Source organism: Pleurodeles waltl, chromosome 3_1 (genome assembly GCF_031143425.1).
Source record: "Pleurodeles waltl isolate 20211129_DDA chromosome 3_1, aPleWal1.hap1.20221129, whole genome shotgun sequence".
Lineage (NCBI taxonomy): Eukaryota > Metazoa > Chordata > Amphibia > Caudata > Salamandridae > Pleurodeles > Pleurodeles waltl.
The window spans coordinates 264463759-264488908 of NC_090440.1; the positions used below are offsets into that span (position 1 = coordinate 264463759).

Below are 25150 nucleotides of genomic sequence, written 5' to 3' on the forward strand. Positions count from 1 at the left end.
ACTAAGAGGCAGTTCAGTTGTCATGTGTACTCTAAATGTGGGCTAGATTGTTAATATATATAGGACATGAGTGTCCTGTTACTACCACCTGGCTACATCCAAAAGTAGCTGAATTTCATATAAAATACAATTTTTCACCCAGGTGTGCCGTAAAATGAAATATTTGGGTTATATGCTACTCACCAGTAGAGTTTTTGGCTAATGGTTCACTTGTGTGGCTGGCAGAAATGGCCCATTGTGGCATAGGTGATTTGTGTCAAAAGAAGGCTGTTTTAAAGGAAGCCTGTGACCTCCGCCCTGAGAGAGGATGAGGTCCTCTGGGAAGCCTGCATGTATCTGAAGTCATGCTTATGAGCTGACATAGCAAGGGCACCTTTGACACTAATAGAGCAAAGGTTGGTAGTAAATAACAAGTAACATGTCATGACACGCAAACTGCCCACACAGTCAATCTTTTTACAGGTTTTAATTTTTCTGGAATATTTTCCCTGTCAGTTTGTTGCTGGGAAAGCATCTTGCAATTAAGTTTAGGTTTAAGAGAGATGGATAGTGTAAGAACTTTGTAACTATGCCAGATGTGAAATCTGTTCAAGTAATAGGTCCATAATTTCCCCTAAATGGGAACCAAACACTTGCCTCTCTCAGGATAGCAAAGGAGAGCAGTCCAAGGCCTACTCAGGGGAGGTGGTGTGAACTACTAATCACCATTCCCCCGCATGTAATGATAACACTCAATAAATGATTGTCCAGTCAGTGATATTTCTTTGAAAATGGAAAAGTGCTTTTATTATATATACACTACTAAATACTACACATAAATTTACACATATATACATCAGGCTGATTTAAATACTGTGGTGGCACTCTGAAATCACATTTGACCACTAAAGGGTCACAACTCATCAGAATCAGGGTAACCCCCACCCACCTAGTCCAGTTAGTGCATTACATAATGCAGGCCTATTGGTTTTGTCATGACGACACCACAGCAATAATCTAATGTAAGCCTTCTAACTTTCTCAAGGTCACCACTTTATAAAGGCTAACAACCACATGTTAAATATTCATCATTATATCACAATAATCAATAAACATACATTCATTATTACCAATAAAACATTTCAATGCTTATCAAATACCACTGTCATCCATATATTGTTAATAAAGCATTTGAAACAAACATAACATGTGCCTGTGTCTATCTTTACTACATTAAGGTCACATAGCATGCAGCCATAAAGCCAACCACTAGGGTTTACTGCACTCCCAGGCTGTAGAACAAAAGTTCCATCTTTGGGAATGTTTGAAAAACAAAAAGGAGCATCTCCCCAGGTCAGGTTTTCTGTGATATAGGGAGACATAGGGTGACTTTGTAAATGTTGAAGGTGTGGGCCTCTGCACCTCCTCTAGCCCCCAGATTATTTTCTAAACATGTTGGTGGTGACATTGTTCCCTTGGGGCCACCACTAAGCTCAGTACTTTAGACTAAATAAGCCCAGCTGGGCATTGTGGGGTGGTTCCAGGCTGGGAGCTTGGAATAATTTATTAGTGGCTTGGCTGTAGGCTTTCAATGCAAGTGTATTTTTTCATTCTTCTTTCAGAGCAGGGGTGTCTGGTCCCACTTAGTACACCCACAACATGATTGCTACATTGGGGCAGTGTGAGGAGCCCACTCCTGCACTGCACAGTTGGCTCCCTGCATGGCCGGCTTTGTTTGCAAAGGAGTTGGTAAACTCCTTCAACCTGTTCTATGCCTCGCTCCCACAGACCTCGGCACAGTGAGAGGAGGGGGCCACAACAACAGTGCTCCCCCTTTCTCTTCACTCTGTTGGAGGCTCAGAATTGGTATCCCAGGCATCCTGTTGTGAATAACTGATCCAGGGGATGGGGTTCCAGCATAAGAGTGGTTCCATGTACTCCCCCTCCCGGAGCATTTCGCAACCAGGATCTTTGGTTGATCCCCTGACACTGGTCTACCCTGAAGATAAAATTCAGGCAGCAGAGCCCCTTGTGCTCCATTATTCAGCGAATATCTCATGCTCCATTTGGCAACTTCCAACGATCTTGGCTTCTAAAGCATCACACTTTAGAGGAAGCTGGTTCCATTGGCTTCTTGTGCCAGCTTTTCTCTTCATCTTCGTCATCTTTGGTGCTCCTCTCCTCCTGTTGGTCACAGAAGTCCAGAACTTCCCCCTAGCTGATCTTTAAGAGATTTAAGGAAACCAGCCTTCCTGGTGCTAGAAAGGCCCACTGGTCCTGAGGCCAACTGTAGGCAAAATACGTAGTCCATTAGGGCATCATGGGGCTTGGCCGTCCAGCTTTCCATGGTGTTACTGTCATGCAGTTCCATGGCCAACTCTTGTTCCCTCCCTTTTAATAGTGTTTGTAAATGGGTTAGAAAGGTCTAGAAGACCAATCTTAGGGTTCTACATTACCCCTCCACCCATGATCCAACCCTCCTGCACAGTGTCATGGGACAACTTAAGATGGCGCCCTTAACTGGTCTCCGTTCACGTATAATATGGCATCCTAAGCTATGTCCCTAGCTTGCATTAGTGCCAAGGACTTTCCCACCTAAACGTCAAATTTCCCCTTCTGTGTTGGGTCCAAATGTCTGGGCTTCCTCCTTTGTTCACTGGACCTGAGCTGTCCCAACCCTGGTACAGTGTGATAGCTAATTAACAGATGCAGATTTTCTTCCCCGCCCCCTTTCTTCTTAGGAGCTGAGTGAAGTACTGTGAATTGCTCCTTTTGCATGGAGAGGCCTTTATTCTCTCTGCTGGGGAACAGAGTAATTATCGTGGCCCAGCCGGGTGACAAAAGGCCAGGAATCTGATCCTGAGCTGATCCACAGAAATATGACAATTCGGGATGCCCCCTTGAGTGTACATGTAGGTTTGTAGGGCCTGTGTATTAAAACTGGATGCACACATTTCACCCCAGTTTCATACCTTACTGGACTTTGTAGGCCTAGGGGAAGCAAAACCGCAATTTAAGGCAGATTTCCCCTTTGTGTATAATATAATACAGTGATACTGCACATAAACCAGTAAACCCTACTGACCTTATCCATGAGTGATGTTGGAAAGTGGATAATTGGTAAGGGCAGGTAAGTACCTACATTTAGCAATAGGCCACTAACCCCTACTAGGTTAATTTAGGTCTCAATAAATTAACCCTAGCTCAACCCTTGGTATCTTGGCAACAAGCAACAAGGCTTAACTTAGGAGACAATAGTCCAGATGTATCAAAGATCCGTTTCGCATTTCTTAAATAGTGAATTTTAAGATATCGGTATTTAAGAAATGCAAAATGGGTTGTAAGAAATGTGCGATTCGGTAATAGCGATTTCTTAAAATTCGCAATCGCTATTACTGAATCGCAATTAGAGAATGGGACTCCATTCATCCCTAAGGGACTGTAGGCCAATAGGTGCGAATGGCTTTGAATTTCTCAATTTGCGAATTCCAGTTAGGAATTTGCAAATTAGGTAATGCAAACCCCAGGGTGCTGGGGGCCTAAGACCCCCTCTGATGCACCCTAAAAAAATATTTGCGGACATGTGAAGCCCAACATGCCCTAGGGGCATGCGTGTGCTACATGTCATTTTTAAAAATGCATTTATAATGCATTATTAAAAATTGCACATGCTTACCTCCAAATTGGATTTGGTGGTAATTGCATTTCTTAAATGCCCAATTCGCATTTAGGAAATGCTTGCTACATGTGCTTTGGAAATCGCAAATAGGAATTCCGTATTTGCGATTTCCCATTTAGAGAATGACAATTTGTGATTCTCTAAATCGGGTCGCAATTTTAAGGAATCAACATTTTAGCGATTCCTTAAAATTGCACAGCGAATGCCTTTCATACATCTTGAAAGACATTTTTGCATATGCAAATGTCCGAATTTTGCGATGCGCACCGTTGGCAACTGAGATTGCTTAATACATCTGGCCCAAAGGCTGTGATTATGGTTTCGGCTTACGGAAAAGCCCATCTGCTGAAGTTGCGACGTTAGGTTGCCGCCAGTGTAGCAGCCTCCCCGCTGAGTCCATTACGAATTTCCCACGGGAAATAGTTAGTAATAGAGCCAGCAGCAATGCTGTTGTGCGTAGGGTGCACCAGCACTCATCACAATGTCCACTGTCTGCAAAGCAGACAATGAACAATGCCACAGGTCTGGCCAGGGAGGGCCCGGCACTGCCCATGCCAAGTGCATGGGCAGCACAGGGTTCACCCTGGGGCCGTCTGCACCTTGTCTCCGCCAGCCTTTTCATGATGGTGCTACAGCCATAAAAACCTTGGCGGGGAAGGGGGTCGTAATCGCCAGGTAGCGCTGCTTGTAGTACTGCCCTGGCAAGTTAGGGCTGCCAACACCGCCAGGACGCTGTGTAGTCAAAATCTGGAAGTGCGGTGGTCTGATCGTGGCATAATATGGTGCACCACCTATCCTGGGGTCACAAAACATACATGCCCTACCATAGACTACGGACTGATAGGTAGGTTGACATAGGCAATTATAATTAGCCTCATTTTCATTCTTATTTTACACAGAGCACAGGCCCTGGGACTGGTTAGGAGTCCCCAGGGTACCACCAGAGTTAGGAAAATACCAGCAAAAAGTGGGGGGGAAAATTTTGAGGGCTTTTGCAATCTGCCGCCCAGTTTTCTCACAAGTAACCACTAATATTATAAGGCCTATCCCAGGTCAACATCTAACCTTGGAGTGTCCCCTCTGCATCAAACTAACTGTGCGCAGGCTGTACACGACGGTAGCCTAGCCCACACAGTACGTCAGTTTTCTTGTTCAGTTGCAAAGACCACCATAGGTTGAAGATCATTTGATAATGCTTTTTTCAATGAGTATCCAGGAGTGCAGCAGAGTCATTATTCATAAGCCATGTTTTAGGTGGAACATACCAATGTCTTGACGAGGTAGAGAAGAGTGCCATTCCACAGAATGGGGGCAAAGGCATAGAAGAGATGATTTTGTGTGTGGTGTGCCTTTTGTATCTTAAAGTTCATAATGTAAACAAAGCACTGGGATGTGGATTTTGCTTGTATGGTATGCTGCTTGGTTCATGAGTAAGATGAGCAAGTTTAGGGTTTGTAGAATGTATCTGTTATTTCCCCTGATTAGAGATTAAGTAGGCTAATGCAAACATATAGGAAACATTTCAGCGAAGTGAAGATGGAGCTGTGACGTCAATCAGCATTGCGTTACCCACATCCATGCATGAGACTGGATAAGCACTTGGGCTGCAGATCAGTTAGTCCAGAGTAATGGCTTGAACGTATGGATAATGTTGAAGTGAAACCACCACACACTACAGGTTTTGAAGGATAGATAAGTGTAATTGTAAAAGGCAAGAAACAGGCCATAGAAAAAAGTGAAGAAGTCATTGAGGTTCATGCTGTTGCACCATGTATAGATTTAGCATTCAGACCATGCTACCCTTTATCCGAACAATTGCTGCCTTGCCTGGGTTTGGTTAATGTAAGGAAGCCAGATATCTGAGTGAGAATAGTATCCAGGCAAGTTCTGAGTCAAAGGGTAGCACTGGCTCATGACACCTTGATGCTCAAGTTAGTGTCACAGATGTATTTTTCGATAGATATGTTCTGCTGGATGAGAAGTATACTCTGTGGTTCCTTGAAGGGATTGACTAACATGGTGGCACATGTTGAATAGTGGGAAATGCACATGTCTGGAAGTTACAGAGCTCTTTAACCCCTTCGCTGCCAGGCCTTTTCCCCCTCCTGTGCCAGGCCTTTTTTTGCCTATTTGGAATAGTTCTCGCTTAGGCCCTCATAACTTTTTGTCCACATAAGCTACCAATGCCAAATTTGCATCCTTTTTTCCCAACATCCTAGGGATGCTAGAGGTACCCAGACTTTGTGGGTTCCCTGAAGGAGGCCAAGCAATTAGCCAAAATACAGTGAAAATATCATTTTTTTCCAAAAAATGGGAAATAGGGGCTGCAGAAGTAGGCTTGTGTTTTTTTCCCTGAAAAAGGCATCAACAAAGGGTTTGCGGTGCTAAAATCACCTGCTTCCCAGCTTTCAGGAACAGGCAGACTTGAATCAGAAACCCCAATGTTTCAACACAATTTTGGCATTTTACTGGGGCATACCCCATTGTTATGATTTTTTGTGCTTTCAGCCTCCTTCCAGTCAGTGACAGAAATGGACATGAAACCAATGCTGGATCCCAGAAACCTAAACATTTCTGAAAAGTAGACAACATTCTGATTCAGCAAGGGATAATTTGTGTAGATCCTACAAGGGTTTCCTACAGAAAATAACAACTGAAAAAAAAAAAATATTGAAATTGAGGTAAAAAAACAGCAATTTTTCTCTACGTTTTACTCTGTAACTTTTTCCCGCAATGTCAAATTTCTGAAAGCAATATACCGTTACATCTCCTGGACTCTTCTGGTTGCGGGGATATATAGCGCTTGTAGGTTCATCAAGAACCCTAGGTACCCAGAGCCAATAAATTAGCTGCACTCTGCAGTGGGTTTTCATTCTATATCGGGTATACAGCAATTCATTTTCTGAAATATAAAGAGTGAAAAATAGCTATCAAGAAAACCTTTGTATTTCCAAAATGGGAACAAGATAAGGTGTTGAGGAGCAGTGGTTATTTGCACATCTCTGAATTCCGGGGTGCTCATACTAGCATGTGAATTACAGGTCATTTCTCAAATATACGTCTTTTTTACACACTCTCTTATATTTGGAAGGAAAAAATGTAGAGAAAGACAAAGGGCAATAACACTTGTTGTGCTATTCTATATTCCCCCAAGTCTCCCGATAAAAATGATACCTTACTTGTGTGGGTAGGCCTAGCGCCCACAACAGGAAATGCCCCAAAACACAACATGGACACATTTTTTTACAGAAAACAGAGGTGTTTTTTGCAAAGTTCCTACCTATAGATTTTTGCCTCTGGCTCAGTTGGCACCTAGGAAAACCTACCAAACCTGTGCATTTTTAAAAACGAGAGACCTAGGGGAATCCAAGATAGGGTGACTTGTGGGGCTCTGACCAGGTTCTGTTACCCAGAATCCTTTGCAAACCTCAAAATTTGGCTAAAAAAACACATATTCCTCACATTTCGGTGACAGAAAGTTCTGGAATCTGAGAGGAGCCACACATTTCCTTCCACCCAGCATTCCCCCAAGTCTCCCGATAAAAATGATATCTAGCGCAAAAGTTAATGGCTCAAAACACAACGTGGACACATCAAAAGTATCAAATACAAAACTACCTGTTTTTGCAGGGCAGCGCCTGCGTTTTTGGTCCTGGGCTCAGCAGCCTTCTAGGGAAACCTACCAAACCCAGACATTTCTGAAAACTAGACACCCGAGGGGGTCCAGTGAGGTGTGACTTGTGTGGAACCTCAAATTTAGCTAAAAAATCTAATTTTTCCCACATTTCTGTGTGGGATCACCACACTGGGACACATTTCATACCCCCCAATGTTCTCCTCAGTCTCCCTGTAAAAATGATACCTCATTTGTGTAGGTGGACCAGGTGCTTGTGAAAGGGAAGAGCCAAAAACATGTCGATATTGAGGGGGAACAAAAGGGGTCCAAAAGGGCAGTTTGACAAAAAAAAATTTTAGGCTGACAAGTGCAGCAGAATTTTTATCGGTATAGATGAGACAATGCTGGGTGGTACGAATTTTGTGGATTTCTGCAGATTCCGGAAGGTTCCATCACAAAAACGTGGTAAAATGTGTGATTTCTAGCACAGTTGGAGGTTTGCAGGGAATTGTGGGTACAAAAATGGTGTGGGGTGCATGTGAAACACACCAGTCTGGATTCACCCAGATGTTTCGTTTTCAGATGTGTCTAGGTCTTGTGGATTTTTCTACATGGCAGCGTCCCAAAGTCCATAAAGTGCAGCCCTCACCATTCCAAGTGGGACGATTATGAGAGTAAGCCAAGTTCTCATGGCGTAAAACTAAAACCCAAAATAATCAAATGCCTTCTTGCTTGCTGTGGGATAAGATGTTTTAGAGTGCAGGGGAGAGCTGAAAGACTGTTGCCCCCTTCAGTTGAGGTGGGGGCGTAACCAGGCCCATGCTGGTTGGTAGCCACCACCCCAATATTTTTTGTTTTTTTTAAATTCCCTGGCATCTAGTAGACTTTCTGCCCCCCCCCGGGTGTAGATCAGGGGGAATTGCCCCATCTGCCCACTAGTGGGCAGAACAACTTTGGCCCCATTTGTTTGGGGTGAGGGTATGGCCATACCTCCACCCTCTTATTTTTGGGAAAAAAACTTCCCTGGCCTCTGGTGGGCTTTCTGCCCCCCCTTGGGGCAGATGGGCCTTCTAAAAATAGGCCCATCTCCCACCAATGGGGGGCAGATATGGCCAACAGTAATGTGCTCCCATGGGGAGCGACCCTTACCCAAGGGGCTCCCTCCCTAAAGAAAACACACGCATACACACACACCAATCCCTGGTGCCTAAGTGGTTACTGCCCTCCCTGGGGGCAGATCCGCCTAATAACAATAGGCCAATCTGCCCCCAGGGGGGGCAGAAATGGCCTAAAATATATTTGCCCCCCTAAACCCTCCCAGGAGTGATCCTTGCCTACGGGGTCGCTCCCCTTGCGTAACATTGGTGCAAAAAAAGAAATCCCCGGTGCCTAGTTGTTTCTGCCCCCTTGGGGCAGATTGACCTAAAATCAGCCGATCTGCCCCCAAAGGCGGAATAAATGGCTTAAATACAATTTGCCCCTCCAGGGGAGCGACCCTTGCCTAAGGGGTCGCTCACCATCTGTAAAACAACACACAAAAAAAAATCCCCGGTGCCTAGTGGTTTCTGCCCCCCTTGGGGGCAGATCGGCCTAATTAAAATAGGCTGATCTGCCCCCCAGGGGGGCAGAAATGACCTAAAATAAATTTGCCCCCTAGGGGAACGACCCTTGCCTAAGGGGTTGCTCCCCTTGCGTGAAATTCACGAAGAAAAAAAAAACTCCCTGGTGTGTCTAGTGGTTTCTGTCCCCCTTGGGGTCAGATTGGCCACATAAAAATAGGCCAATCTGCCAAATGGCCTAAATATAATTTGCCCCCTAGGGGAGCGACGCTTTGCTAAGGGGTCGCTCCCCACCTCTAAAAAAAAAAAAAAAAAAAAGATCCCTGGTGCCTAGAGGTTTCTGCTTTACAATCCGGCTTTTGAAACGCTTTTGAAACGCTGAGAGAGACTTCAAAGGGAAGGAAATTCATTTCCTTCCCTTTGAAGCCTCTCCGGCCTCCTCTACATTATCTGAAGAGAAATGCTTTGCATTTCTCTTCCGATCGCGCTGGAAGCTGAGCTTCCAGCGCGATGGAGGAGGCCTCTGTGATTGTCAGCGCGCGATATGCGCTGACGTCACGGGGGTGAGAGGGTCGGGGTGGAAGGGGAAGGGATTCCCCTTCCATCCACGACCAGGGGGTGTGGGTGCCTTGGGGGGAGTGCTCAGTTCCCGGGTGCAGGACGAAGTGATCTCGTCCAAGGCACCCGGGAACCGGTGCCTTCGACGAGATCACCTCGTCCAAGGCACACAAGCGGTTAAGAGCTAATTTGTAGATATTGTTGTCTGTCTAAGTGCAGTAGACATTTTAGGAAACTTTCAGTAGTACAAAACATGATAAGTGTGAGTTCTTGATCAATGATTTTTAAAGTTGTGAATGGGTTGAGGATTACAATGATAGAGCTGTTGTCAATGGTTATTGTGAAACCATTGTGCACCATCTAAAGGATTGTTTTGTTGATTTATGTATTGATATGTGTAGATCATACTGTTGTCACCATACTCTGCATTATGCACCTGTAAAAGTAATGCAGTATCTTACTCTACTATGTTACTGTACTATACAAGTTCTGTGAGCTGTCTCCACTTCATCTTTGTTGACTCTGATAGTTGATGGTTTAACAGGATTGAATGCTAAGTTTCTTCATTGCAGGAAGAGCTCAATGCCAATGTGCTCCAAGTTCCCTGCATACATTACAGAAGTGCTTGTTTTTCTTGATAAAATCTGCCCCAGTACCCTGGGCTGCTGACTTTGGCTGCCCAGATATTACCAAGCTTCTATCACTGTCTCCTTTTGTGCCTCAAGCTGCCTCTCAATGTCCATCCTTGGGCTCTGAGCGCCTCACATTGTCTGTGTATTATGCACCTGAAGCCCCCTTGTCATGTGATCCAAGATTATCACAAACTTTCTCCATCTGCCACACTTCTCACACTGTCTGTGTTCACCAAGCTCATCACACTTTTTGCCCAGGTATTGTGGGGTCTTCAGAATGTCCACCCATATGCCACAAGCTATATGACAATGTCTGATGCACCACTGAGGCTATCCATGAGTCACAAAATATCTCTCACTCTTTCAGCTTTACACATCCGTCCATGTGTGTAAAGCTTCTCACACTCCATGGCACCAGGGTGTATGTGTGCCTATGTGGCTCTTCACACTCTGACCTTCTTCCTGCCTGTTCCATATGTTGAGAGGTGCACAAGCGTGATTTTATATTCTCATCTGATGGACCTTTTTATGTTGATTGAGAAACAGCAGGGAGTTGACATTAATAAACAATTAAAACTTTTGTGAAGCCCATTCGACCCCACAATAAGGACTAGGAATCGGTGATTGAAGTTAAGTTGGTTTATTCCCAAACAAATATATATATGCATGTCATGAAAATATTAAAAATATACAGAATTACAGCTGCCAAACTAAAACATCACAATCAGTTCAGTCTCAACAGATTAAGGTACAGAGCAATTATAGCCAGGGCAGTACAGAAACAGAGAATTAGAAGTAAGTTTTCCATTAATATATCCCTACTCTCTCTCCTGAACATGAACATCTAAGCAGAATTCTAAATAACAAGTGAGGATGACTGGAATAAAAACACAAGAGTGGTTGAAAAGTCTTAGGTACATTTGGGAATGCGAGAAGGTGTAGCATAGTGAAGACTTCAGTAGAAATCTTCAAAATAAGAATAAGTGTTTAACATGAAGCTTAACACTTGCAAGCATAAAGGAAGCAGAGAGGTCCTATACTCCTTGAAGTCTAAAGGCAATCTGCCTTAAGTTCTAATAGGTTAAGCATTAATTAAACAAACAGCACCTTCAACATCAGTGGAGTTTTTCCCTCCCTTTCAGGGACCAATCAGCGACTCATCCGTTGAGTGAAGGTTGTAACATCACCTAGATTTCTCATCCCATGAAACTCAAGCAGTCTCTGCAACCTTGAACATCCCAAGTCCCTGGTACAGGATAAATAGGAGACTTTAGCTACTCATTAAATCTTCACGTCTCTTGCCAAGGTTTCTCTTCTCAGACCTTACTATCAGTGTAATTAAACCACACGCTATACTCCTTTCCTCTAGCTATCAAAGCCTTGAAACACACCTGCAAAGTAAGGCATGGCAAACAAACAAAATGGATTTCAGAATTAAGACCTTTAGTCGGGATAACTTTAACTAAACATTTAATGTGCATTTCGAATATATGGTTATACATATGCACATGTTAACTTTCATAATAACTGCAAACTCTTATTAGAAAACGCATGTTACTTCCACATACACTACTTACGACATAAATGCAGAACATGAATAAGCAATACATGAAAACATTTTAAATTAACATTAGTACACATGTTTATAAACCTTCAATCTTTCAGGGATTACATTTTAATAATGTGCCTAGAAATGCATGCATGTTATTAATATTAAAACACACAGTAAATATAATGTCAAATACAGTGCTTGAAATGGAAAAATTAAAGTGCTGGTACTCTGAATCAGAGTACCCGCTTGTTTCTAAGAAGTGCCGGTACTCTTCAATTGAAAGTATTACGTTTTTCTTGAGATGTGCCGGTACTCTCCCTCTCAAAATAAAAAAGTGCCGGTACTCAGTACCGGACAGTACCGGCCCATTTAAAGCACTGACTCAAATATATATGTATAAATGTGCAATGACTGATATGTAAACTATGATGTCTAAATTGCACCACGCCAGGGCTAAATATGCTTACACAGTCTGTTATTGTGCACAAGCTCCTCGCATTATCTCTGCTAAATATACTGGACTCAAATTGTCTGACCAAGTGCGTCAAAATGCGCACACTGTTCACCCACGCACTGCCAGTTTCCCTCATGATCATTAAAGGATTGGGGTCTGTACGTGCTGGGATGAAATAATTACTCATGTTGTAATATTTTGTGAAGAAAATATGTTTTGCTTAATTTCAACTTATTGCACATTCATAGAGTACTTTATTTGTATTTCATATTTGATGAAAAATAGTAATTTTAGAAGGCTCCCAGGCTATAACGTTCTAATTCTGCTTCTTGATTTTTATTTGACCACATTAAGAATGTGCATGCATTTCTCTTAAAACGTTAGTGAGACTTAAGAAATCGCCGAGAAAAACGTTTGTGAGATGCTAATGAATACACAAAGTGTGTGCATTTTATTATACATGCACATTAATTATATTACCTTGCAAATGCTTTATGTATCATAAGTATATTATCTGCTTTAATGTTCTTTGCAGTGTGTCTTTAAATATGATTGACCTGAAAAGCACAGATTAATATTTTACCATTGCCCCCTTCTCCAGCCTCCCCTTCTCTAACGTTTGGAATTCCCGTCCTATGAAGGTTCTTATCCACAGCACGATTCCACGGGACTCATCATTTCTGTGAGAAAAAAAAATCACAGATTATGTTTGTTAAATTCTTGTTCTCGTCTTTTTTAACAACAAATACTTGACCTTTGTACTTTGTGTGCGATCCACTATAATCAACTATTCCGAGCATACACTCGTGTCGAACTGCTTCCACCCCTTTACTGCATCCCTCTGCATCTTCCACGATAAATATGTCTCAATGTGACCTTTCTGTTACAGTATGAGTATAAACTACTGAACATTAAAGTAGCAAAAGACTAATGAATGTACTATAGATGGAATTGTGATATAGAAATGATACATTCAAAAATGTTAATTACAGACACATAACAATAGTGCTGCATTCGCTTTACAGTACTTTACACCATTATAATTAATACATAAAACAGCACTGACTCAAATTGCATTCATTCCATAGAAAATTTTCATGGCTGTATTCGCACTGTCATTGTCTAACCTTCAGCACAGGCATTGTTTGCATATGATAAAATGTTATATTTGTCACAGAAAAGTATTCAAGTCACCCTGAATTACCCCGCGTCTGAATTAATTTGCCGAATGATTTAGCAGAGAAACTCTTCCCTTGAAATCATGAATAAGATTCAATATTTCTGCGTAGGACGTACACGATCACTTTCCTGGGTGCGAGGGGAAGGGGTACCAAGTACTTGTACAGCATCAAACGTCAGTGACTGATATGACTAGACCTTGCCTTAAATATAACAATGTATGTTACACTTCCAGCTGTGCATTCTTCTTTATGGTCATTGCAAGTTTCTGTGAACTTCCTATCCATTCTCATTTATCTGACATCCATTTCATCCTTTCAGCGCTGATGAGAGGTTCGATGCATCATTTCATACCAATGTTTTGGTGAACTCCTCTGGAAACTGCGAGTATCTACCACCAGGTATGTGCCACATTTAAATGAAGGCTATTGTAAAAACTACAAATGATGACAGCTAAGCTCTATTTCAACATATACTAATTTTATTTTGCATTGGTTTTTTAAATTTTATTTGAATTTGTTCATTTACAGAGAGAACTTTGAAATGATTACTCTGTGGTGTTTGCGTATTCTGTTTTATAAAGGATTTGTGGCATCAGCCACATAATCACTATCTGTTGCTGACTGATCAAAAACTAATAAAAACTTGCTGCACATTGTGGCATGCAGTGACAGACCCTATACCAAGGTTGACTCTTTCCTTTTCAGTTTCAGATTCTTTTATGAAGGTCTTACTTTGATACTATGCTTCACACAGCAGTAATACGTGATAAAGTGACAGAACACCTTAATAATACTTTTATAGAATGTGCCACATTGTGTTGCAATATTTCCCTTATCTGTTAAAGACTTCTAGCCGCAGATTCCCTACTCTATAATTTTTCCCAGGCTCCAGCCTGGATCTGGAAACTTTATGCCCATAGCAGGTCTGCACTTCGGAAGAGGACGTTACGCAACTCCATCTCAACGTTGTCCACCGGATGTGATGTCAGCGAAGTCCACATAATCCCCTTTCCGACACAAGTTCCTTCTTTTCTGTGCATGTAACTGTATCCAGTAATGGTTAATCAGGTCGTTTGTAGTCTACTTCGGCATTTTCATCTTTTGCAACAGTTTGGTTTTTCCAAGTCTCTGGGGTTCAAATCCTGTGAGTCCTTTGACTGACAAAATGTTAGCTACAGATCCCCACTCAATTTGTATGTGATGCCTAGGTAAGCACCATAATGCTGAAGAGTGCAGCTCCTGTTGTCAACTTTGGCTGAAGGCTTTGCGGGAGCGTCTTACGAAGCTTCTGGTGATGTGGATGTCAGAGTCATCCCTGTCTTCCCATTGACCAAGGTCTTCTCGTACTGACCTCAGCTCGTGGGCTGTTCTCACAGATACCGTCCTCCATCAATGTCAAGAGGTATGTCTCATTGCAAGTGGTTGAAGTCATGTAAGTTGCCAACTTCACCACATTCGACCTCCCACCATTCTTCGGTTGAGGTGTCGAGGTCAGAGTCTACCCTGAGTCTCCCTCCCTTTCCAGGAAAAATGGCGATTCTAGAACAGATGCGTGAATGTTATGCTTCCCTTCCTGCTGTCTTTGGAGAATCATCTTCCTCTGGAGCACCTATGGGTCCCAAGGAAGTGAGAAGTGTCTTGACTGTATCCACGCTGGCGTGCTCGCCCTCGGCTTCAGCGCCAGTTGAAAAAGCCGTTATGGCGTCTGTGCACAGCCCTTCGGTTTCCCACCTTCGGCGCCAGTATCCGATCAGTCAACTCTGGCGACTCTGCTGGACGTGGATCAAAGTCGAATCCCTCTCTCCGTCTGAAGTATAAATCAATGTCCAGGAATCGACATCTCGACACCGTTGATGTCGGGAATGACACCAGTCATGCCTGTTATCCCTGATCTTCCTCCAGAAGAGTCCACTCATGTTTATCCTGCTGAGGGAGATGGTGAAGAGGCGGTAGAGGAGTTTGGATTTTCATCAACTTATAGAGAGGAGAGCTGGCTAACTTATCTAGCTGTGGCTAAGTTTCTTTTTCAGCCTCAGGCCTACTTCCCCCCTCTGGATTTGCTACTGAGGCGAGCTCCTCTTTTACAGACATGCTGATAAGGGTTGCTGTAATGTTGGATCTGACACTTACTTCAGTGGAATTAACTTCAGATCCCCTAATTGATGCCCTCCATCAAGACCAAACAGAGGATGAACCAGTTCTTCCTTTCAATGAAGCCCTACATGATGCTTTTTAGGGGCTTGGGCTTAGCCTGATACAGTGGCCCCTGTTGATCGGGCTATGTCCCATAGGCACTGACCTGGCCCTAGTGGTTGTGCTTGTCTCATAAGACATCCTACAAATCAAAGTTTGGTGGTACAGGCAGCTTTGGCCTCCCATGATATTGAGTCTCTCCCACATGTCCCATCTGACAGGGAGTCCAGGAGTCTAGACGTCAAGGACAGGAATATTTTTTCCTGCACAAATTCTGGTCTGTGCTCTGTAAATACAACTTGAGTTCTTGGACGTTTCTCTCATTCCTTATGAAACTTATTGGCAAACATCTTTTCTACACTTCCGGAAGATATTAGGAGCACTCTTGCCCCTATCATTCAAGATGGTCAGCAAGCAGCTAAACTAATCATTCGCTATGGTATGGATACAACTGACTCTGTGGGTAGAGATATGGACTTTTCATTTGCTCTATGTCGCCATGCCTGGTTACGTACTTCTGGGTTTCCAGAGCCAGTCCAAGCCACATTGATTGACATGCTGTTTGATGGTTCCCACTTATTTGGTGCACAGGCAGACTCATCTGTAAGGTGGTTTAGTGACAGTAGGAGTGGAACAGCAAATTATCTTGGTTGCTCTCTTCCTTTGGGCCTAGTTGATAACTCATGTTCTGGCAGGTAAGGTGCTGTTTATCTGTACTTATTCCATGGAAGATCTATGCTCCGGCAGGGTCATGAAGCTTTTTATTTTACATATCTGTTTGACCTAATGGTGGCACCCGGTGGGTGATCCTGCTTTTGGCAGGGGTTATTTTTCCTTAAACTGTTTTTGGGTACAGTGCCTGGAGCCCTATGGGGCTTTTCATGGCTGAGAGTTCAAGGCTACTTTCATTATTGTCATTACTTGGTGTAAAGTGATGGCTTTCCACTTCAAGTTGTCAATAACAGCCTCCTAGAGTGTTATCACTTTTTAATACACTTAATAAAAGGGTGAAATTGTTCACTTTACTCAGAAGAAAATCTTGTGCTTAAGAGTTGTTACATTCATTGTATATACCAAACTCTAAGTGGAGAATGTGATTGTATGCCCGTGAGCATTCATATATATATATATATATATATATATATATATATATATATATATGTGCACAGTCTAAATTACTTAATTTTTGGGCTATTGCACCTTCATTTGAGGGTACTCACTTGCTCCCTCAGCAAAGAGTTAGTTTTTTAACTTGTGAGATTATGGATTTATACTAGTATCCCTTCTAGGGAACTTGTAATATAAACCACTCCTATTGGAGCGTTAGTGTATTATTTAATCTTTGTTCAAAGAGGTTTCTTTAGGGGATTCCACAGCACTAAGAATCTGTTTACTAAGTCCTTCTTGTGTCAAATAAGGTAGCTGTTGATGTGCACTAATTGTGGTGTACATTCTACTTTTACCTATGATATGGTAATAACAGCTTTTCTACTTTGATAGATTAGATACTTTAGAAGCCAGAAACTATTATCCTGGGACTTTAGCACTTTCCTTGTTTTCGTCGTAAAGGTTTCCTATTATAGTTATCACAATTTGACATATTTTTTACACTTTAGTGTAGACATTTGTATGATATTGACATGTTCCTTGAACATTATTTTTTTATTTTCCTGACTTATGTCAGGTTATCATGGGTCTTCATTGAGACGTGTCTCTTTGTAAATTCTGTTCATTCTCGTGTGTACAGTAGTTATTCTTATGAAGTCTTTAGCAGTTTCTCTGCACTTTTACACTCTGCATTCAAGAATTCCTTCTTTTCTGAAGGGTTTTACCCTCTTTAGGGGTACTTCCTCCTCCCTATGAAGATATTTATACCTGTTGTACTTGAGGAGGTTAGATATTAATACCTCATCTAGGTACAACTGTTTTCAACATTACCTGACTCTATTTGATGTAGGTTCGATTCACATTTGTAGAAGTGTTGTCCATCTGTGGATGAGTCTTATTCATTATAAGAGTCATATACACACCTTAGTTTCTGCCACACTACCAAGGTCCCCTTTTCAGACTTGGGGGGTCATTCTGACCCTGGCGGTCGGTGATAAAGTGGCGGCCAACCCGCCAAAAGGCCGGCGGTCAAAAAAATGCAATTCTGACCCTGGCGGGAACCGCCAACACAGCCCGCCGCATTAACACTCCGACCGCCACGGCGGAACAAACAAACAGCGCGGCGGTCACCGCCAACAGCCAGGCGGCAGACAATGTACCGCCCACCCTATCACGACCCACCAATCCGCCACCTTTTCCGGGGCGGGAGCACTGCCGATAAAAACACGGCGGAAACAGACATTTCCAATGGAAAACGCTCACCTCGAGACACTCCACGCGGAATCCGGACAGCATGGAACCCGAATTGAACATCATACCTGCTCTCATCTACCTGCTCATCTACCACGAGTACGAACTCCGGCGCAGACGTCAACGGTGAGTACTGCACCTACGACACACGGGAGGGGGGAGGAAGAAAGGTTACGGGCATACACATATGCGACCCCCCCACCCCCCCAATATGTACACACCAATGCAGAGCAGGAAGTCACAGTGACACCACACAAACACCCTTTAAAAATACAATGATACAACCAAATTTGGAATAAATTTTCATGTTAAAAAAAAGCACCTGGAAATAATTGAGCAACCGTGAAAAATATTTACAAAAAACAAAAATATATACACATCAGTGTATCACTGAAGTAACAAGTCCTGCACATCCTACGAATCTAACATGTCCGTGGGCCAAGGTTCTGCCAAACAAGGGCAAAGCCCACACACGAGACCTGAGTCCTTTGGAGAGAACACTGCAGGGGCATCCGATGTCAAAACTACAGGCACCTCAGGGGGAAGGGAAGGGGGGGCCACCACAGCCACATGAGTCCACGACGCCAGATCCACGAGGAGCCACCATGCCCACTGTACCATCCTGGGGAGTGCAAAGCCACAGTCTCTCAAGTCTCTGCAGTGGGTGGGTTGCCCACTGTACCATCCTGGGGAGTGCAAAGCCACAGTCTCGCAAGTCTCTACAGTGGGTGGGTTGCCCACTGGACCATCCTGGGGAGTGCAAAGCCACAGTCTCTCAATGTCTCTACAGTGGGTGGGTTGCCCACTGTACCATCCTGGGGAGTGCAAAGCCACAGTCTCTCAGGTGGATTACAGAGTCCACTGGTCAAGGAGGAGGCATGGTGGGCACAGTGAACCATAAACAGTGCCTGAGACGGCGGGACCCAGCGCAGCGGTGCATGACATGGCGATGTCCAGCGGAGCGGTGCTTGACAGGAAGGGTCCAGCGGAGCGGTGCTTGACAGGAAGGGCCCAGCGGAGCGGCGCTTGAGACGGCGGGGCCCAGCGGAGCGGTGCTTGACAGGAAGGGCCCAGCGGAGCGGCGCTTGAGACGGCGGGGCCCAGCGGAGCGGTGCTTGACAGGAAGGGCCCAGCGGAGCGGTGCTAGAGACGGCGGGGCCCAGCGGAGCGGTGCTTGACAGGAAGGGCCCAGCGGAGCGGTGCTTGACAGGAAGGGCCCAGCGGAGCGGTGCTTGAGACGGCGGGGCCCAGCGGAGCGGTGCTTGACAGGAAGGGCCCAGCGGAGCGGTGCTTGAGACGTCGGGGCCCAGCGGAGCGGTGCTTGACAGGAAGGGCCCAGCGGAGCGGTGCTTGACAGGAAGGGCCCAGCGGAGCGGTGCTTGAGACGGCGGGGCCCAGCGGAGCGGTGCTTGACAGGAAGGGCCCAGCGGAGCGGTGCTTGAGACGGCGGGGCCCAGCGGAGCGGTGCTTGACAGGAAGGGCTCAGCGGAGCGGTGCTTGACAGGAAGGGCCCAGCGGAGCGGTGCTTGAGACGGCGGGGCCCTGTTCAGCGGTACCTGTCTCCACGGCGGGGACCTGTTCAGCAGTACCTGTCTTCACGGCGGGGCCCTCTTCAGCGGTACCTGTCTTCACGGCGGGGCCCTCTTCAGCGGTGCTCTTCTGCACGGCGGGGCCCTGTTCAGCGGTACCTGTCTTCACGGCGGGGCCCTCTTCAGCGGTACATGTCTTCACGGCGGGGCCCTCTTCAGCGGTACCTGTCTTCACGGCGGGGCCCTGTTCAGCGGTACCTGTCTTCACAGCGGGGCCCTCTTCAGCGGTACCTGTCTTCACGGCGGGGCCCTCTTCAGCGGTACCTGTCTTCACGGCGGGGCCCTGTTCAGCGGTACCTGTCTTCACAGCGGGGCCCTCTTCAGCGGTACCTGTCTTCACGGCGGGGCCCTCTTCAGCGGTACCTGTCTTCACGGCGGGGCCCTCTTCAGCGGTACCTGTCTTCACGGCGGGGCCCTCTTCAGCGGTACCTGTCTTCACGGCGGGCCCTCTTCAGCGGTACCTGTCTTCACGGCGGGGCCCTGTTCAGCGGTACCTGTCTTCACGGCGGGGCCCTCTTCAGCGGTACCTGTCTTCACGGCGGGCCCTCTTCAGCGGTACCTGTCTTCACGGCGGGGCCCTCTTCAGCGGTACCTGTCTTCACGGCGGGGCCCTCTTCAGCGGTGCTCTTGCAGTATGTCAAGGGAGTCATACCTGGCCTGGACACCCTGCTCACTCGCCCTCCGACCGTGCTGTGTCAGGCCCCTTCGGGGAGTGAGTCCTGGGCCCTTTGGTGTCGTCCCTTGCAGTCGGGATGGGGCTTGTGGGGCCCTCCTGCTCCGCGCTCCTGGTGGTTGTCCTCTCCGCCCTGCTGTCCTTCCGCTTCTTAGATGGGGCTCTCGGGCCCTTGCCTCCCCTGGCTGCTGTGGCCGGTGAAGTGGCCGGAGTCACCTCCTTGGGGGCAGCCGTCTCTGTCCGCTCACGGCGGCCCTTCAATTTCCGGGTCCTCTTGCCTGGGGGGGGGCTGGCTGTCCCCTTGCTGCTCACCGAAGTGTTACTGCCGCCAAAGGGTGGACTCCACATGCCATGCACCACTTGCACTGTAGTAGTTGGGCTGGTGGTGGCTGAGGTGCCCTTGGGACTTTTCCCAGTTGGAGGGGGTGGGTCGGGGGAGGGAAAGAGGTCAAAACTGGAGAGGTAATTTTTCTTGGGACCAAGGTAAGGGGTAGGAGTAGTGGTGAGAGAAGTGGAGGAAGAGGATGTGGTTGTATGAGAGCCAGGTGTGCTGTCCTTGGGTGCAGGTGACTGGGACGTAGGCTGTGGTGAGGTGGTTGGCTGTTGTTTGGGTGTCTGCCTGCGTTTATGTGTCTTGGAAGAGGGGGTGACAGACACAGTGGGAGAGGACACAGGGGACGTGTAAATGCCAGTGGGGGTGGTGACTGCAGGTGTGCGGACTGTAGTGGAGGGTTTGCTGGTGGTGGAAGAACTGGCTGATGTTGGGGTGCATGCAGGTGTGAGTGTAGACGTCACAGGGAGGGAGGAGGGAGACGAGGAGGACGGGGACACAGAGGTGGTAGTGACTGTTGATATGTCTGCATCTGTGTGTTGCTTGGGTGAATGCTTGTGTTTTCTGTGGTGCTTATGTTTGGATGAGCTGGCCTTGGGTGTTGAGGTGTGTGCAGGCTGGTCTGATGGTGTGGATGGGATAGGTTGAGGTACAGGAGACAGAGAAAGGGTGGAGGCAGATAGAAGAGGGAGACTGGAGACAGGGACAATGGCTGCCGTCAGTGCTGAGGCCAGAGCAGTGAACGCTCGTTGATGGGCAGCCTGACCCGAATGAATGCCCTCCAGGTAGGCATTGCTCCGATGCACCTCCCTTTCCACCCCCTGGATGGCATTCAGAAGGGTAGTCTGCCCAACAATGAGCGTCCTCACCAGGTCAATGAGCTCCGCACTGAGGGCAGCAGGGGTAACAGAGGCAGGGGCTGAGGTGCCTGGGGGGAAGGAGACGCGCGCCTTCCTGGCTGAGCGGGCACGGAGCGAAGACTGAGGGGCTGCTGGGAGGGCGGTGCTGGTGCGCTGGGTGGCGGCTGTACCTGTTGTTGCGGGGGGCACAGATGGTGCCGCCCCCGCTAGGGAGCTCCCAAACTAGGACGTGTCCGTGTCGCTGGTGTCTCCACCGGCCCCCGTTGTGGTGCTCCCCTCGCCCTCCGGATCACTGGTGCCCTCGGTGTCTGTGTCAGTGCCCACCGGGGCCTGGTGACCTGCAGCTCCCTCCTGCTCCGACGCCAAATCTCCTCCGCCGGATGATGCTAAAACACAAGAAGACAAAGAATTAGGGTGGGGGGAGAAATTAAACAAAGTTGAGTGCATGCCTTAGCAATACCCTTTGCGGAGAGGACAGACACAGGTGCCTCGTGCACTAAGTCGCGAACTTGGGGTACACTACTCAGTACTTCTGACTAGGCAAACAGGTCTAGGGACAACACACGCGCACATGGGTGATGCTGGAGCATGGGTAGCTGCACTTGGCACCCTACAGAGGTGGGGGGCGGGGGCACAGGGCCATGCCTAAGGGAGCGGACTACACTACAGAGAGCGCCCGTGCCTAATGTCACCCACAGCCCTCCTCCCCCCCAGACGCCTCCAATGCGCATACAGATGGGAGAATGTGCGGATACTCACCCCCTTGTGTCTGCTGTGCTGTCCTCAAGCGCCCATCCAAATTAGGGTAGGCCACCGCCAGGATCCGGGACATCAGGGGGGTCATGGTGCGACTGGCACCCCTCCTAGGTCGGGAGGCCATCCCCAGCAGTGTTTCTGCGGTCTTCCTCGTTCCGCGGCAGATGTCCTCCCACCTCTTGCGGCAGTGGGTGCCCCGTCTGTTGTGGACCCCCAAGTTCCGGACTTCCTCGGCGATGGCACGCCAAATATCGATTTTCTGGTGGGCGCTCACCTGTTTGACATGTACAGGGTGGGAAAGAGAAACCGTCACATATCTGCATGTTTGGAGTACATGCCCCCCCCTCCCCAACCTTGTCATGGTTCCCATTCTCTCATCTGTCGTGCGTTGCACTCCCCATTCCCTCCACACCCCACCAACTTACATCCCCCCCCTCCACACAGGCATAACCCATTCAATGTGCACTGAGTGTACTCACCTGTTGGTCTGGAGGACCGTAGAGTTGCGCATACTGGGGGAGGACCCCGTCCACGAGCTTCTCCAACTCTTCTGAACTGAAGGCGGGGGCCCTTTCACCAGTAGCAGCAGCCATTGTCACTTCCAGACCGAGTTCACAGCAGCACTTGCAGTATAGGTCCTCTCCTGTGGATGATCAGGTCTCGAATGATTAAGCTGATAGAAAATGGCGGTCACGCCCGCGGCGGTGCGTACCGCGGCGGTGCGTCCCGCGACCGCCGGCGCACATCGTCATTGGCTCCTGAAACCCATAGGCTTCAATGTTAACCAATGCGTCTTCGCACAGCGGTCTTCGACCGCCTACCGCCACGGTGTGCCCCGCCAGCGCAGTGACCTCACATCCCATTGTCCCACTTCACAGGTCAGGCATCGGCCATTTCAAGGGCCCACATGGCTTAATTTCTAATGCGTCACACAGGCCTAGGCCTTGCAATGGCACACATACAAACATATCAAACCATACATTTACCTGTACTGTGCAAGCTGTGTTGTACGTACCTGTGAGTGGATTGACTCTGTACTCCATATTCTCCTTCTTAGGCACCGTCCGCTGGGACTAGCGATGAGAAGGAGGAATCCTCGCGTGTACCGGCCGCTGGTGGACCTGTCAACAATGGAAGAACGCCATATAATACTACGATACCGACTTGACTGTGCCTCCATCCATGAACTGTGTGCCCAGCTGGAGCCAGCCCTGATGTCCCCCATCCGCCAACCCACAGGAATTCCCCCTCTGGTGCAGGTTCTGTCAGTCCTCCATTTCTTTGCAACTGGCTCATTCCAGACAACAGTGGCCATGTCATCTGGGATGTCTCAGCCTATGTTTTCCAAGATCTTATCCAGAGTGTTGTCTGCTCTGATGAAACTCATGCGGAGCTACATCATTTTCCCAGAGGAGGGTGATTTGCCTACAGTGAAAGCTGATTTCTATGCCCTTGGACACATCCCCAACATCATTGGTGCAATTGATGGAACCCATGTGGCTTTAGTCCCCCCAAATGACGATGAACAGGTGTACAGGAACAGGAAGAATTACCATTCAATGAATATCCAGGTGGTCTGTTTGGCTGACCAGTACATCTCCCATGTGAATGCCAAGTTCCCTGGGTCAGTGCATGACGCGTATGTGATGCGAAATAGCAGCATTCCCTATGTGATGGAACAGCTACAGAGACAGTGTGTGTGGCTAATAGGTGACTCTGGTTACCCCAACCTGCCGTGGCTATTGACCCCAGTGAGGAATCCCAGGACCAGGGCAGAGGAACGGTACAATGAGGCCCATGGGCGTACTAGGAGGGTGATTGAGCGAACCTTTGGGCTCCTGAAGGCCAGGTTTAGGTGCCTGCATATGACTGGTGGATCCCTAATGTACTCACCAAAGAAGGTGTGTCATATCATCGTGGCGTGCTGTATGCTCCACAACCTGGCTTTGCGACGCCAGGTGCCTTTCCTGCAGGAGGATGGTCCAGATGGTGGTGTTGTAGAAGCCGTGGAGCCTGTGGAGAGTGAAGAGGAGGAAGACTCTGAGGACGACACAGACAATAGGGACAGAGTGATACAACAGTATTTCCAGTAACACCCAGGTAAGAATCACCCACGCCATTTCACAATTGCTTATAGCCTCCTGCATCTGTACTTTCTGTAGTTCCCCACAGATGTTTTTCATTAATTTTTGCCTTTCCCTTCCCTTCTCAGTGCTGTCTGACTCAGTACCTGACTTCTGCTTGGTTCGCACATGAAATACAGCGTATTGACATTGGTATGTTGTCATGACTAATTGACAGAACAGAAATTGAACAGTAATATGTAATACATTTGTTAATAATACAGCATGACTCAAAACAGATTTGTGTGCAAAATGTGATTTATTTACAGTGCTAGATATCGGTACATGTGATTCTAAGGGTGATGGGTGGGGGTGGAGGAATATCCATGGCAGAGTCCAGTTCTCAGTCTCACAGGTGCATTGTTCTTTTGCCTGTGGAAGGATGGAGCATAGGCAGTTCATGGTTGGACAGGGTGGCAATGTGGGACAGTGGGAAGACTTGAGGGGGTATGTCCTGCTGGCGGGGGTCTTGACATCCTACTCTGTCTTTTTTTTTGGTCTCAGGCTCCTCTTACGGGGTGGTTGTTCTTCAGCAGGAGGTGGGGTTCTGGGGGGCTGTCGAGGTGTTGGGACCTCCTGTCCACTAGCGCCGGCGGAGGTGGTAGGCTGTTCCTGGTCCGGCCTAGTGACAGGGGCCCTGTGTGGTGCACCATGGTCCCGCAACGCGTCCTCTATCCTGTGGAGGGCCAGGACGATGGTCCCCATTGCGGTCCCGATGATTCTCAGCTCCTCCCTGAACCCCATGTAGCGTTCTTCCTGCTGTGCCTGGATCTCAGTGAACCTGGCCAGTACCGTCGCCATCGTTTCTTGGGAGTGGTGGTATGCCCCCATGATGGTGGTGAGGGCCTCTTGGAGAGTGGGTTCCCTGGGCCTCTCCTGCCCCCCCTGTCGCACAGCAGCCCTCCGAGCTGCCCAGTTTCCCCCGGCCTCTGTCCCCTGGCCGGTGTGCCCGCTACCACTGCCCCCAGGTCCCTGTTGTTGTTGGGGTGTTGGGTTAGCCTGGGTGCCCTGTAGTGGCGGACACACCGCTGATTGAGCTGTCCTAGAGACAGAGGCA

General features: G+C 47.3%; 1 protein-coding gene across 2 annotated transcripts in view; it reads left to right on the top strand.

Annotated features, from left to right (window-relative positions):
* Window positions 1-25150, top strand: part of LOC138284016 (neuronal acetylcholine receptor subunit alpha-7) — a 459428-nt gene that overhangs the window by 345770 nt on the left and 88508 nt on the right. For both annotated transcript variants that reach the window (XM_069222357.1, XM_069222356.1), the window contains exon 5: window positions 13530-13609. In XM_069222357.1, the coding sequence (XP_069078458.1) occupies window positions 13530-13609 (80 nt within the window). The remainder of the gene's footprint in view (window positions 1-13529; window positions 13610-25150) is intronic.